General features: G+C 32.4%; 1 protein-coding gene across 12 annotated transcripts in view; it reads right to left on the bottom strand.

Annotated features, from left to right (window-relative positions):
- LOC128014104 (neogenin) overlaps positions 1-17,104 on the bottom strand; it is a 124,502-nt gene that overhangs the window by 9,350 nt on the left and 98,048 nt on the right. For 8 of the 12 annotated variants that reach the window (XM_052597368.1, XM_052597366.1, XM_052597362.1 and 5 more), the window contains 9 exons: positions 16,637-16,785; positions 12,791-12,929; positions 11,180-11,229; positions 10,189-10,330; positions 8,729-8,839; positions 4,931-5,125; positions 4,753-4,848; positions 2,663-2,895; positions 1,243-1,381 (listed from right to left, as the gene is read on the bottom strand). In XM_052597368.1, the coding sequence (XP_052453328.1) occupies positions 1,243-1,381; positions 2,663-2,895; positions 4,753-4,848; positions 4,931-5,125; positions 8,729-8,839; positions 10,189-10,330; positions 11,180-11,229; positions 12,791-12,929; positions 16,637-16,785 (1,254 nt within the window). The remainder of the gene's footprint in view (positions 1-1,242; positions 1,382-2,662; positions 2,896-4,752; positions 4,849-4,930; positions 5,126-8,728; positions 8,840-10,188; positions 10,331-11,179; positions 11,230-12,790; positions 12,930-16,636; positions 16,786-17,104) is intronic. The other 4 variants (XM_052597367.1, XM_052597363.1, XM_052597365.1 and 1 more) reach the window with 1 other exon arrangement.

Here is a 17,104-nt window from a genome sequence, read left to right as displayed (position 1 = left end):
AAAAGAACAATTTTACTCTCATCAGTCCACAAAATGTTCCTCCATTTCTCTTTAGGCCAGTTGATGTGTTCTTTGGCAAATCGTAACTCTCGTAACCTCTTCTGCACATGCCTTTTTTTTTACAGAGGGACTTTGCGGGGGATTCTTGAAAATAGATTAGCTTCACACAGACGTCTTCTAACTGTCACAGTACTTACAGGTAACTCCAGACTGTCTTTGATCATCCTGGAGGTGATCATTGGCTGAGCCTTTGCCATTCTGGTTATTCTTCTATCCATTTTGATGGTTGTCTTCCGTTTTCTTCCACGTCTCTCTGGTTTTGCTCTCCATTTTAAGGCATTGGAGATCATTTTAGCTGAACAGCCTATCATTTTTTGCACCTCTTTATAGGTTTTCCCCTCTCTAATCAACTTTTTAATCAAAGTACGCTGTTCTTCTGAACAATGTCTTGAACGACCCATTTTCCTCAGCTTTCAAATGCATGTTCAACAAGTGTTGGCTTCATCCTTAAATAGGGGCCACCTGATTCACACCTGTTTCTTCACAAAATTGATGACCTCAGTGATTGAATGCCACACTGCTATTTTTTTGAACACACCCCTTTCAACTAATTCAACTAATTGCCCAATTGCACAGCCTTAAGAGCGTGCATATCTTGAATGCTGGGTCTCATTTGTTTTCTGACAATCTACTGAACCTACTGGTAACTTGTTTGCCACGTAGCAATAAAAAAATATACGAAAAACCTTGAATATTCTGGTTAGTCACATTGTACTGCTATTATTTTGAACAATACTGTATATATTTAATTTTACTTGTCAATTTTCAGCTCTTATAGAAATTAATGGATGTAAGTGTAAAGGGATTTGTTGAATGTTGAATCTAATTTGCAAAAATTAGACAAAATGCAAATAAGACATTAATTAAATATGCAATATGTTTGCATGCATCTTAAAAAGGACACATCTGTTTTAGGAATTTCATGCACTTCATCGCATTCATTTTTTGAAGATAGAAACAAACAACAAAAAACATGTTCTGTCAACATCAACAAACAAATTATAAGAAATTATGAAATGCATATTATATAATATGCAATAGTCATAACATAATTGCGAACCTGTGTGGAAAGACTGGTGCGTGCATGTTTAAAGAGTTAAAACTAAATGAAATAAGTGATGCTGTTTTCATGAAAGAGTATTCTGTGTTTCTGTGGAAGAGTAAGATGCGGTGTGATCTCACCGGACTCAAAGGTGGTCCCGTGGGCCGTCATGCTCCATGTACTGCTCCTGCGGCTCTTGGTCACCATAACAGAGAACTCATAAAGCGTGTTGGGCTTCAGAGCCGTTACCGTATGAAACAGAGACGTGGTGTTCGCCATCTGACAAAACAAGCATCAGACAAACACATTCAACAACGCTGATAAATGTACCATAAGTGTCCCTGCAGCACAAAAGCAGTCAGAAGTCTCTGGGGTATATCTGTAGCAATAGACAACAATACATTGTATGTGGGTCCAAATTATACATTTATCTTTTATGCCAAAAATCATTAGGATATTAAGTAAAGATCATGTTCCATGAAGATATTGTGCAAATGTCCTACCATAAATATTTTAAAACTTCATTTTTTATTAGTAATATGCCTTGCTATAAACATCATTTGGACAACTTTTAAGGCAATTTTATTTTGTGCAACCTCAGATTCCAGATTTTCAAATAGTTGTATCTCGGCCAAATATTATCCTCCTAACAAACCATACATCAAAGGAAATATTACTCATTCAGCTTTCAGATGATGTATAAACCTCTATCTCTGGTTTTACGCTCCAGGGTCACATATGATTATTAAACAAATCTATAGTATGTAGTGTGCAGTAAGCAGTACACTAGTATTCCAGTCCAAGCGGGTGTTAATGTATTCTGAGTGATGAACACTAGAGGGCGCTCCAAGCGCGGGAAATAAACTAAACTGTTTAAAACAAAACATACTCTCTTCAGAACAGTTTATTTAAGTGTCTTTGAGCTTTTGACAGTTTTTGAATTATTTTGTTTTTAATTTTTAGTAATTTTTCTTGTGTTTTTGTATTTTTTTTTAATGGTCTATACATTTATTTTATTTAACATAATTTTAAGTTTTAGTTATTTTAGCAAATTAAATAAAAACTACACGTTGAAATGAGTTAAATTTTTACTTTGATTAATATTTATTTTATTTCAAGCAAATACAATTATATGATTTAAGTTTCAGTTACCGCTACAGTCCTCTTCAGAATATCGGTTTAAATTATGAAATAAAGTGTTTTTGAACACTTAATAAATTTCCATTGATGTGTGGTTTGGTATGATCGGATAATATTTGGATAACTATTTGAAAATCTGGAATCTAAGCGTGCAAAAAAATCTAAATGTTGAGAAAATCATCTTTGAAGTTGTTCAAATGAGTTCTAAGCAATGCATTTTACTAATCAAAAATTATCTAAATTTATCTTCATGGAACATGATCTTTATTTAATATCCTAATGATTTTTAGCAAATAAGAAAAATGCATAATTTTGACCCATGCAGTGTATTTTTGGCTATTGCTACAAACATACCCCAGAGACTTCAGACTGCTTTAGTGCTCCGGGTCACATCTATCACTCTGAAGAGACGCTGGATACCTTGTATTTGGTGTTGGCGGGGATGTTGGTCTTCCAGCGGATGGTGTAATATCTGGAGTCGGTGATCTTCTGGTTCTTGGCGAGCGAGTTGTCGGCCCAGCTGACTTTGACGGTGTCCTGGCTGAGGACGGTGGCCTGAACGCCCACCGGGGGCAACATGGGTGTGGGGTCGGGTGCTGGGGTGTATGGGTTATTAAAGAGTTCATAAAAATTAATATCAGGGTCTATGGGGTCTGACAGCAGCATGATAAATGAAGAACAAAACAAAATAAAAAAAATCACATGGGTTTTAAAATATATGCAAGGGTTGATCAGGGTCAGACAACATAAAATGGATTAATGTGGACAAGTGAGAGGAAAAATGAATGAAAAAGAGAAAGAGAGATATTATTAGAATTAAAAAGCTCCATATTTAACTTAAAACAGTATATATGCAAAAAATAGTTGGTCTCAAATGGACATTTTCTATAATAAGTTGTGGATTATGTTGCGGCATTTAAAGACTTAAAGAAGAAATAATACAAGTTTAATACAATTTAAACTCAGTATCTGCACCAACTCATTTCTCAGACTGTAAAAAGACCAAAATCAAGAACACAGTGATGCATTATTAATAATAACTATTATTAATATTCAACATATAACAATATTAAAAGAAAAGAAAAACAAAACAAGAGGCACTCTCAATAATACTATACTCTAAATGAATAAAAAATAAAATGTATAACAATATTTAAAAATAAATATTATAACATTGTTCAATAATAATAATAAATTCTAAATATTTGTACTTTTTTATTTGATTTACAAAAATACAAAAAATATATAAAAATACAACACTATTGCAATAATAATATTTTACTGTAAAAGAGAAAAAAAGATGTATTTATAAAAATAATACTTATAATAAAAAAGTAATTATTGTATCCATATTTAATAATAATAATAATATTAATTATTATTATTATTCAGTGTTTTAACTTTATTTGATTTATAAAAATATAAAAAACATGAAAAAAAACACATACATATACATATATATAAATGACTATTGCAATAATACTATTAATGGAAAAAAATAGCACTATTTATAATAGTATTTAATGATAGTAATGATAATAATAATAGTTTTAAAACTATAATAATAATTATCAGTCCTATTCCAGTGTTTTTTGCTCATGTTAGAGGGCACATCCAAATGCTCCTGTAATTAACAGTGTGTTACTGATCAATAAAGCTCTGAACACTTAATTAAGATACACCTGGAATTGCTATTGATTCTTCAGTGAAAATCTCCACTGATTCAGCAGAAACCAGCCAGAAATGATTGCAGCAAACAACTCATTTCTGGGTCATTTTGTGCTCTAGCTCGGGAAACTGGAGAAAAGTTGCGTGAAGGCTGGGAAGAGTGGGATCTGAGGCGGATCTGGAGCTGACAGGACGGCAGGGGGTCTGTCTGAGACATCTGACGTCAAGCTAATGAAAGAGAGACGTGACACCTGCAGTCCCAGAACAGAGGGGGGCAGACGGATGCCTCACATTTAACACACGCTTCTCTTCACTACAAAAATACGGCAGACTGACTTCTACACCACGCTTCCTTTCTAGAGCAAGAACGCAAACATGTCTGATGCTAGATATGAGAGAGACACAGTTACGCGTGTTATAAGTGACCCAGGAGCACAAAACCAGTCAGAAGGGTCATATTTCTGAAATTAAGATTCATGCACATTTAAACTGAATAAATAAGCTTTCCATTGATGTGTGGTTTGTTAGGATCAGACAATATTTGGCCGAGATACAACTATTAGAAAATCTGGAATCTGAGCGTGCAAAAAAGAAAATCATCTCTAAATTTGTGCAAATTAATTCTTAGCAATGCATATTACTAATCAAAAATTAGCATTTTGATATATTTACTGTAGAAAATTTACAAAATATTTTTACTTAATATCCTTATGATTTTTGGCATCAAATAAAAATCGCTAATTTTGACCCATGCAATGTATTTTTGGCTATTTCTACAAATATACCCGAGACTTCAGACTGCTTTTGTTTAACTGAGGACTCAAACTGTGGCGCAGTCTTACCGGACTGAGGTCTGGTGGTGGCGCTGTTGTAGATGGGAACGCCTTCGCCCATGTTGTTGAACGCCTTGAGGGTGATGACGTAATGGGAACTGGGATCTGGAGTTGAAAACATGAGTATAAAGTGTAAAAGCGTCTGTAAACACAGCTCACGCTCGTGTGATTGTGGCGTGGCACCCACCGAGGTCATCGATGCTGTAGAAGCGCTGCTTGTAATCCAGAGTGACCGTGTGCGCGTGAGGACTGCCGATCCCGTATCCGATCTTATAACCGCGCACTAAAATCTCCTGGTTCTCTGGAGGAGTCCAGCTCACCACGATTCGGTTCACCAGCGGACGAACATGAAGAGAACTGGGCACTCCTGGAACCTGAGACTCTGGGACACACACAAGACACAACTTGCTCATCTTTCACCATTTACATTGGGTTTTTCTATATTATATAACATTTGATATAAAAAATTGAATTAGACACTACACAAACTAAGAAAATGATAATCTTGGAAACAAACCAAAAGTTTCCTTCAATGCAGAAAAATGGCATCGCGTTGTTTTCATATGGATTACTTTATCACAGAATATCTGTTTTCGGCAGCACTTGTTTAATTTTAAAGTAGACATGTCAAGCTTTCTATAGATATATCTCTCATGTCTCTTCGTTGAGTATTCACGGAGCTACACTTCATTTTAATGACGTGTTTGTACATGACGATCAGCGGAGACAGCACACCTTGTTTGTTATCTTTATTTAATAAGTGCACAAAGGTTTTTTGTTATTATGTCTGTATCCAAAAAAAACTAGACCCTTTACAGATTCGATTGATGTATTGCTCTTATCTGTACGATTAAAACTGAAAGTGTAATTTAAGTTCTTTTCGGGGTTACTAGGAGAAAATGACTCAAAACGCATATATGCGTTAATCGACTCGAAAGGGTTAAAAGTGAATTATAATTGGTAAAAAAAAAAAGGACCATTATGATTTGTATTTTGCCATTTATTTTCATGACAATTATACATATTCTAAAATTTATAAAATATAAATTACATTTATAATATAAATAAGTAAATAAACAATAATTTAAAATAACTTAAAGGAAAAAATATATAATCGAGTGGGAATGTGAGAATATAAAGCAATTTTTTTTAATTTTGATTTTAAATATACACATACACACACACACATATAAACAAATACATATTATAATAATTACATAAATAAATGAAAATAAATGTTATGTAAATAAATTATGTTAGATTTTAATTTATTAAACTTATTCTTATCCACACACACACACACACAAATACTTACATAAAATAATTGAATAATAATAATAATAATAATAAAATAAAAATAATAATATATAAAAGTATATATATATATATATATATATATATATATATATATATATATATATATATATATATATATATCTCAAATAGTAGTTTTTTTTTATTAATAATAAAAAAACAAGTTAAACATTTTATTAAAATGAACTATATATATATATATATATATATATATATATATATATATATATATATATATATATATATATATACACACATATATATATATATATATATATATATATATATATATTCTAAAAACTATTTAACTTTCATATGTATTCAGATATTTGTATTTTAATATATTTAAAATCACTAATAACACTTAAGAGTGAAAGGTGAAGTATGGAGTAAATTGTCTTGATAGTGTAGAGACTGAGATGACATCAGTCAATGAGAGGAGAGTCAGAAAACAGTCTCAAAATAAAGCATCAAATGCATGTTTACAGGTCAGGACTCAGGAGCAGCTTTCAAGCACAAATTCATTCATTAGTGTATCGTGAGAGCAGAGAAATGCATTCATATTTGTTTTAGCCAGGCTTAAAAGCACAACTTGTGTAAACGGATGCACGGACAGCTTCGCTTTATTAGCAAAACGCAATTTAAATTCATCTTAGGGGCCAGTGCTAATGCCTGCTCTCATTTAGAAGGCAACGCCGCTAATTTCAGACAAAACCTTTTGGATTTAGAGTCATTAGATTGACTCATTATTTCAAACACTGGTCTATTTGTGGGGCTAATTCAAGCAGGAGCGGATGAAGCCGAAGCATTAGCGCTGGAGAGAGAGACAGAGAGAGATGCTTGGGTCTGGCTGTCACACAGCTCTTCCCATTTGAGCAGATGGAGATGAGCCCAAAGACACACACACACACACACACACAGTGTCGGGGTCCTTCCATACGTCCAATTGCCTCTGAAAAAACGAGCTATTAATCCAACTTAGCGGTCTAAATCAGCAGAAATGCCTCTGTGTCTGTTTGTTCCTGCTGCTCTTTAAAGAGGACGGAGGGAAAAACACGCAACAAACCTGCAACTTCCTTCAAAACAGAAATATGGCTTTCAATTACTGGCCGAGTCTCAGAAGGACAGGTCTGGGTCCTCATCAGGGTAATAATACATTTCCATTTATATATCTGACCATGAAGGATCCTTTTCACTGTGATGGCATTTGAAAGAGAATTCAACAATTAATTAAATTCCCCTTAAATTCTGACGATCACTTGCTACTCACACTATTTATTCAAATAATCAATAAATATAATGAATGCAACAAATAATACCATGACGTATAATAAAAACAACTGCAATTAAATGATCAATCAATATTCTTCCAATTACAGTAACAAAATTATGGGCAATTATGTGTAATTCTGCTTAACTTATAAAATGGGGCAAAAAATTGACATATATATATATATATATGGCCATTTTTAGGGCTATCTAAACAGTTATGCCCTAAATTTGTTTTAAAAATGCCCTAAAATATAAATTTTTAAATGAAAAATATAATTGATTATTATTTTCTTCTTCATTTTGGGTTGAAATGCATGACCCAGGATGTTCTCGACACAAAGCAAAAAATGCTCGTAAAAATAAATGCCCAAATACTGGTCCTCAAAATGCACTTAATATTTGCATACAAATTATTAAGTGCATTTAAATAAAAGCACATACGAATGAATAAATAAATCTGAAATTAACTAAAATATAAATATTACATGGGAAATATAAATGTTTTAAGAGGAAAATAAATTTGGCCTTTGCAACTAATTAAAATTAGTTGCATTTCTAAGAGTACTTAAAACTGGAATGTATTGAAGCTATACGGAAATATAAAAAAAATTATAAAAATGCCAAATCACTAAATAAAGCTGAAATAAAATATACATATTAGAAGAAAATCGAATGAAATATATATGGCCATTTTTAGGGCCATCTAAACAAGTTATGTCCTACATTTGTTTTAAAAATGCCCTAAAATATATTTTTTTAAAATGAAAAATATAATTTATTATTATTTTCATCTTCATTGGGCACTTACTATTTTCATACAAATTATAATTGACTGTAACTTTCCTGTTTATTTTGTGGTGAAATAAATTAATTAATTATTGAACGCCCCAAAAAAAGAAATGCCATAACTGCCTGAAAATGTTTATTTTTCTAATATAACATTTTACCATGCAACTTAATTAAAAACTATTTAAAGTGATATTTGTTCTCTTTGATTTTGGGGTTAAGTGCATGACCCAAAACGCTCCTTATATCCATTCTCTTATGCTAGCAGTGTATGAAGGTGGATCTTTCTGGACACTATTATCTGAGCCCCATGTCACCAGTAATCACATCAGCGCTCTCTCAAGCCTCAAATCAATTGAATTTACTGTAACAGACTCAGTAGCCATGCACCAGTGTAAAGTTTTGGCATTCAGAGTCTTTAAACGGACACATTACTCCAAATAATTCAAAGGCTTTTCATGTAACAGTAGAAGTGCATTAAACAAATGCCATTTTCCCAGGATTGCCAGAGCGTTTAGCAGACGGGTGAATAATGCAGCGGCTCGTTCAGTATTGATGAAGTCTAGCGTTTGATCCGTTCTTCACATCCGGACAGGAAGCTGAGTTTGTTTACCGTCCAGGTCGTTCTCGAAGGTTTCGGCTGCGATCCACTCGGTCGTGGGTCCCGTCCCGTTCACGGTGGAGGCCGAAACTCTCACGGTGTAAACCTTTCCCTTCTCCAGACCTGAAGACAACAGAACCAGCATCTGTGTCAGCATCCCACGCAAACTGTGTGTTGCATACGCGGCAGATCTCTCCACGCAGCGACCTAAACACTATTCTGAAGACTTATGAATAGTGCTTTTTTAATTTTTTACATTTATTGAGCACAAATGGGTTTTTATCAATTTATCAAAAGTGGTTTGAGTCAAAAGATGTGCTAGATATGACTTGAATGTGTTCTAATAAGTCTGATGGTTTTTTTGTCACCATTAATTATTTTATTCTGTAGAAGTGCTGTTATCAATAACTAAAGCAATTAAAAACTGTGCTTTTTTAGATGTTGGAATAAAAATATTAGATGAATTTTCTTTTTTAAATGAAGTTAAAAAATGTTTTTAAAACCACAACCATCATTAAAATATACATGGAAATATAATTAAAATTATTACATATACAAAAGCACATATGAGTGAATAATTAAATCTGAAATTAACAAAAATTTAAATATTACATGGGAAAATAAATTTGGCCTTTGCATTTCTAAGATTACTTAAACTGGAAAATAAATGTATTAAAGCTATACAGAAATATAAAAAATAATAAAAATGCCAAATCACTAAATAAAGCTGAAATAAAATATAAATATTAAAAAGAAATTAAAATCTTAAATTAAAATCTTCAATGAAAACTAGAAATGGTGTCTTGGCAACTAACTGAAATAAAAATATGTTTATGTTGCAGTAAAATCAGCTATTAGCTAAAAATAAAAAATAAATAAAAAAAGCTATTAAGAAATAATAAAATAATTACAAAAATAACACATTTACAATAACGTTGTATAAAACAACAACAACAAATAAATGATGAAATAAAATAAAATATGAATATCAGATAAAAAAATGTAAATCTAAAATTAAAAGTGTTCAATTAGAAATGTTAACAGAAATAAAAATAAGCTGCAGTTCTAATATTAATAATTTTTTTAAAGCTATACAGAAAGAAAAAAAAGAAAAAAAAAGACAAAAGCATAAAAAAAACTCTAAAAGCTGAAATAAATTATAAATATATAAATGTAAACAAATTAAAAATGAGTAATGTTGCACTGGAAAACAAAACAAAACAAAATAAAAAAAAACAAAAACAAAACAAAACAAAAATAAAATAAAATAAAATAAAATAAAACAAAACAAAAACAATAAAATAAAACAAAACAAAATAATATAAAATAAAACAAAAAATAAAAGAAATAAAATAAATCCATAAAGAAATATTTTTTAATAAACCTAAATAAAAATTCAAAAGCACAAAAATTCAACTAGGAATAAATACTACACTCATACAGAAACGAAAGTAAAGGAGGGTTTGTCGTACCGTCGATGAGCTGATAGAGCTGTGTGGTTGAGATCTCTACTGCGTCTGCTCTCCTGAGTCCTTTCCTGTAGCGTAACTTATACCCCGTCAGCTCTCCGTTCAGGGTACCAGGAGGAGGCGGCTGCCACCGGACCATGATGCTCTGGGGCGTAAAACGGGACACACAGCGAGCTTAGAGACGGAGCAAAGCCATTTCAGCGAAAGAGTGGAGTCTCAAAAGTTTTAATTAAGCAGCGGAGCGCATCATATAAACGTCTGGAGGTCTGCAGTTCTTCAGGTGTCATCTGTAAAGAGTGCGTCAGCCAGAGAGCTGTCAGAGCCAATGCTTCATTACACAACCACAGCTGAGAGGAGCAAAGCCTTCAGGCTACGCAATAATGAATGAAGAAAAAACCCAAGCATGCTCCATGAAAACAGGAAACAGTTCTGACGGTGGGAAGCATGCACACGAAAGCACACACACTCTCAGTTCTAATAACGAACCATTCACTTCTGCTTTAGGAAGCGACTGATGAGTAATTATCACATTTAACAGTAACTTATTACAGAAACCCTTTCGTGGCCAAAATGTAACTGATTAGATGAACCTCGTAAGAACTGTCAAGAACACGTCCGAGTCAAATCACCCCAAGATTAGAAGAACTTGAAAAAAAGTGGTCGACTAGCTACTTTTGGGACCATTAAGATTCAGGGTTTGCACTGTGCTGTCATTTTTTATAACAATGAAGCACAATTTCTTCCATATTCTAATTATTCTGTTCCGTATTCTAAAAGCTCCTTGTTTGGAACTGAACTGAATGGCGACTGAATCTCTGAATCCAATGCCTTTGGACTGAAGTTGAGTGTTTACTAGTCCTATTGCATTATCGTCACACTATATAAAGCTACTTTGAGGATCTGTGACTTGACGACTGGTTTGAAATCAATGTGAAATGTGCTATCGTGGTTTCACTCATCAGCAGAGCTCTGGACTAATGAAAGAGGATCTTACCGTTGAGTTCAGGACCTCCAGAGTGAGGTTCTGCGGCGGGGCGCTCGGCACTGAAACACACAACAGGTTTATTACTGAGAACACTCAAATTATTGCTTCATCCACCGAGACAGGCATTTGAAGACTCGTGACGGACGTTTCTCTGTTTGTTCTTTCAGAAGAGCACTGGAGGATTACGCTCGCGGTGGAGACAGAAGTGTGTGTTTGTGCGCGTGCTAGCGTCAACGGCTCGCTTTAATAAAACACTTCATTATATTATTTACACTTGTGTGTGTTCTGCCGCGGACTGAGTGTGTGTGATTATTACATAGTCTCACTGTAAGCGTAATTATGTTGCCCTCATTTTGCCTACAAATTTACTTTATTGCTTTTTACTAAAGTATGAAGTTAGCTCTTCACCAAATTTATTTCACGTGACTTTGAACGCAGCGGTAAAAAAAAACTTAAAATTTTTTTTAATGGCGAGCAAACATTTTGTATTTCTGATATAAGGATAATTTGTACAATTGCGAAAAATCTCTATTTAAAAAAATATTTTAACTAAAAAACTGCCCATATTAAGCAATATTTATTATTATGCCTATTAGAGTATTACATAAATAAATAAATAACATTTTGTTACACTGATTAATTAAAAAGAAAACGAGAGAATATATCAATATATAATTAATCCAATGCTGAAAAGTAAATAATAATAATAATAATAATATATATAGTTTTTTTAAGTTTACGTTTATATGCATATCAAAGTATAAAATGGCTAATTAAAATGTTTAAATATTTTATTTAAATAAATAAAATACTATAAATAAATATTTGTATTAATATAAAAGAAAAGAATACTTTATTATAATTAATTATAATAAATTGTTTTAGTTAGTTTATTTAATTTAAGATGTATTCAATAAATAATTTTTTTGATACATTTTATTCTCACTTCTGTAGAAATGGTCTGCAGAGAAGAGCAATATTCAGATAATTAATCAAATAAATCTTAATCATTTAAAAATACTAATGAAACAATTTTTAAAAATTGTAATAATTATTATATATTTATCAATAAAAGTATAAATACATAAACATTAGGTAAATAAATAAATGCATAATTAAGTAATATAAATAAACACATTTCAAGATCTTTTCAAGCCTTGAATGAACTATATTCAACCATCACTTTGAGCATTGCAATTTCTAACATTATTATTATATTTTTTTTATGAGTGGTTTGGCGAATAGTGTGGGGAGCTGCTCAATCAGATGAACTAAAAATATTATATTTTGTTCACATCTGAGAAAACACTGATGCACTTGTTTTCTGTCCTTTCACAGCCATAAAAAACCCAACTGCTTTCCTGAACCAATGAAAAACATCTTCCTTCCTGTATGCTAATTACTGTGCTTTAAGACTGCGCTAAAGCGATCATGTTAGCATGTCTCTTACACGAGTCTTGTGACAGCACTGACACAGAAACATGCTCATGAATACTAAGATCAAATCACAGTGAACGTCAAATCTTCATCTAAACACAGACACTTTTAAGTGCAGAGAGAGAAAATCAATCCAGGATGTTCAGAGTAACACGTCTAAGCGTCAGACTTCATGAAGCTCACCGTCAGACAGCGTTCGGACCACAATGTCCTCAGTAGAGACGCCGGGGCCGTGTTTGTTATACGCCACAACCCTGAAACTGTACTCTGTAAACTTCTTGAGCCCCGTCATGGTGTAGGACAGACCCGTGACGTCCATGTCCTGCAGAAAACACACGAACATCAGTTACTAACCTGCTCTGCTTTTACTCTCACATTTAGTCAACATAAAAACAAGCGCAGAGTTTTCGACTCTGTCTGTTTCTGCTACTGTCTCTTTAAGACTTCTTTGTAACTGACTCCTTATATGGTTGTCTAACATCTTTACATAATAATGCTGTGGTGCTATCATGATAAGTAATACCAGGGGACTTTGTTTTATACTATGCTATTCATATATCGTAGCGTATGCATGCTAATCCAGTGTGGTATTACTATCATATGATGCACAACAACATACATGTCAAAAACATGGTTTTACAGGGTAAGATCATAGTAAATGAAAACAGAATATATATTTAAAATGTTGAATTATAATAGTGAATGTCAAAAAACTACATAAAAAAATAGGATAAAATCATTCTGCAAAAAAAAAGGAAGGAAATCCATTGTATTAGAAAAATAAATATGTAAAACTATATTGGCAAAAAAATAAAAATGGTAGTACAATAGTAAATGTGCAAAAAACGAATGCTCAAAACAGGGCATGATCACAACACATGCACAAAATAAATGTAAAAAATGGTTTTACCATGAAAAAAAAATTATATATATATACAGTACAGACCAAAAGTTTGGAAACATTACTATTTTTAATGTTTTTGAAAAGAAGTTTCTTCTGCTCATCAAGCCTGCATTTATTTGATCAAAAATACAGAAAAAAACAGTAATATTGTGAAATATTATTACAACTTAAAATAATAGTTTTCTATTTGAATATACTTAAAAAAAATAATTTATTCCTGTGATGCAAAGCTGAATTTCCAGCATCATTCCTCCAGGCTTCAGTGTCACATGTTACATCAGTCGATCACATGATCATTTAGAAATCATTCTAATATTCTGATTTATTATGAGTGTTGGAAACAGTTCTGCTGTCGAATATATTTGATCAATAAAAGGTTGAAAAGAACCGCATTTATTCAAAATAAATAAGAAATTCTAATAATATATTTTCTTTACTATCACTTTTTATCAATTTAACCCTCTGGAGTCTAAGGGTATTTTTGGGGCCTTGAGAAGTTTTGTCATGCCCTGACATTTGTGCATTTTTCAGTTTCTTATAAATATCTAAATGGGTAAAGTCTAATATCACTGTAATCAGCACAAACTGGGCTATAATAATATGTGAAATGCATGCATGTACATGATTGTATTTTTGAGAAAAAAAATGTTATGCATGGTTAGTGAAAAACTAAAAATGTTAAATCACTTGAATAAGGCAATAAAACACATACATAAAATTGGTTGCCGGAAAAGTTGAGAACTGGAGCTTGTAGCCTAGAATTTTTCTTTCTGAATGATGTGAAAATCATCTTGTTTACTCATTCACAGAAAACAATATATTGATTTAAATTTTCTAAAACACTTTTTGTTGGTAAAAGTCATATGCGAGTAGGCGTCAACTATCATGAATATCATTGTGATTTACACCTGAGAAGACAAAGGCCTGCATAATGAGCTGCATAATGAGCCTCTCATTCAACTGTGCCACTCTGAGGGCAAATTTTTTGGCATCCTTTCTCTTATTTTAATCTTATTTTCTACCAAATAAACCCCATTTATTATCATTATTATTATTATTATTAATGTTGAAAAGAGCTGATAATATTTTTCAGGTTTTTTTTAGGGGGAATAAATCGAAAGAATTGCATTGTTTTTACATTTGTTAGAGTTATCTCTATTTGTCACATTTATATTATTTACATCAAGCTTTTGAATGGTATAGTATTGTATATTGTTATTGAAACTTCCTAATGTTTCACTTGATTATACATTTAGTCAGGAATTATAGTTTGGAAAAAGTATTTGGAAAAAGTCTAACTAGTAAAATGTTTACACGTTATGTGAAAACTAGTACAAATAAATAAAAAGAGACTTACTCATGTTTATGATCTCTGCTGAATAAAGCGCTTCATTCTCTTTTCTGAGGAAATCCATTTCTCAAATCCTCAACCACATCACATCTTTTTGGGGTGAATTATGTCTTATTCCTCTCATCGCGAAGCAAACAGTAAAATAAAATAAAAACTTGAAGAACAGTCTCACTGCTTTTTCTTCTGTGTGGGCGTATTCAAGCCGCGCGCTTCAGTTTGAATCTGAATAGCGTGTTCAGCGCGGGGGCGTGGTCACATTAGATATAATGAGCGGAGATATGAAAAACAGACATTGCGTTGTTTTCATATGGATTACTTTATCTCAGAATATTTGTTTTCGGCAGCACTTGTTTAGTTTAAAAGTAGACATTCCAGGCTTTCTATAGATATCTCTCTCATGTCTCTTCGTTGAGTATTCACGGAGTTACAGTTCATTTTAATGAAATGTTTGTACATGACGATCAGCGGAGATAAAGACTGTAGACAGCGCACCTTGTTTGTTATCTTTATTTTATAAGTGCACAAAGGTTTTTTGTTATTATGTCTGTATCCAAAAAAAACTAGACCCTTTACAGATTTGATAGATGTATTGCTCTTATCTGTACGATTAAAACTGAGAGTGTAATTTAAGTTCTTTTCAGGGTTATCAGGTGAAAATGACTCAAAACGCATATATGCGTTAATCGACTCGAAAGGGTTAACACATTCTTCCTGAATAAAAGTATTGATTTAATTTAAAAACAGAAAGAAAAAAAATTACTGACCCCAAATTACTGACCAGTAGTGTATGTTGTTATTACAAAAATATTGATATTTTAAAAACATACATATATATACATACATATATACATACATATACATATATATATATATATATATATATATATATATATTTTTTTTTTTTACTTTTTATTGATCAAAGTATCCTAAAAAAGTATCACATGTTCCTGAAAAATATTAAGCAGCAGAACTGTTTCCAACTTTGATAATGAATCATCATATTAGAATGATTTCTAAAGGATCATGTGATAATGATCCTAAAAATTCAGCTTTGCATCACAGAAATAAATGATCATTTAAAGTATAATACATTTAAAAACTATTATTTTAAGTTGTAATAATATTTCACAATATTACAGTTTTTTCTTTATTTTTGCTCAAATAAATGCAGGCAGTTTAAAATAAATGATGAGCAGAAGAAACTTCTTTCAAAAACATAAAAAATAGTAATGTTTCCTAACTTTTGGTCTGTACTGTATATATGACAATATTTCCATTGTAAATGTACAAAAATATACGTAAAAAGGTATGATATTATAAAAGAAAATCTACCAAAAACTAATTTAATACCATGTTTTAATTATATATAAAAACACTGAATTATATGCATGGTGTTACAAGCATGATCACAACAGATGTACATGATACTGATGGTAGTACCACAGTTAAGTGTGTAAAAATATATGTAAAAACACTGTATTTTAATAGTAAACATACAAAAAACTAATAACAGAAAACAGAGCATCACCACAGTAAATGTCTAAAAACATCTGTAAATATCATTATAATAGTAAGTGTTCAAAAAATGATATATACGATTAATTACATAATTGTATAAAATGTATTAGAAACATGGTATAATCATATCTGTCGGGATACTTTCATGGTATTATGAATCAAATAATGCAGAAACGATGCCAGCGTCTGTGTTAGTCTGGGAGCTTATGGCTGTGATTTGATAATGAAGCTTTCTACATGTTTCCTCCGTCCTCACCTGCTCCGAGTCGTGTCCCTTCTCGCTGTAGAAGAGTCTGTAGGTCTGGATCTCACCGTTCCCAGTGCTGGGTCTGTCCCAGCTCAGCGTGACCGAGGCAGTGCTGACAGAGACCACCTGCAGATTCGGAGCCGGACCCGGGACCTGGACTGAGAAATAAAGCACAGAGACAAATCCTGCATCAATACAAGAACCCTACAGTGGATCTCTGGCTTTTGATAAAGTTTCAGGAGCAGGAGGTGAAAGTGAAGCGGGAGAAACGAAGGCGTGTTTGTCTGTGCTTCAGCTTTAAGTAGATTTAAAAACACAAAGGGCCACTGAAGTCATTTCTTCAGCGTCTTCCACTGCGCACGGTTCTCCTTGAAGCCTCTTTTTTCTTTCGTTTGACACTTATTTCTTGCGCTTTTGCAAACTTCAACGGCGTGTAGTGACAAAAGACGACACGTTTCAACCCACCGCAGCTGGATA

This window comes from Carassius gibelio, chromosome B25 (genome assembly GCF_023724105.1).
Source record: "Carassius gibelio isolate Cgi1373 ecotype wild population from Czech Republic chromosome B25, carGib1.2-hapl.c, whole genome shotgun sequence".
Lineage (NCBI taxonomy): Eukaryota > Metazoa > Chordata > Actinopteri > Cypriniformes > Cyprinidae > Carassius > Carassius gibelio.
Note: the sequence above shows the minus strand (reverse complement) of the source record. Positions and strands in the feature narration are given on the sequence as shown.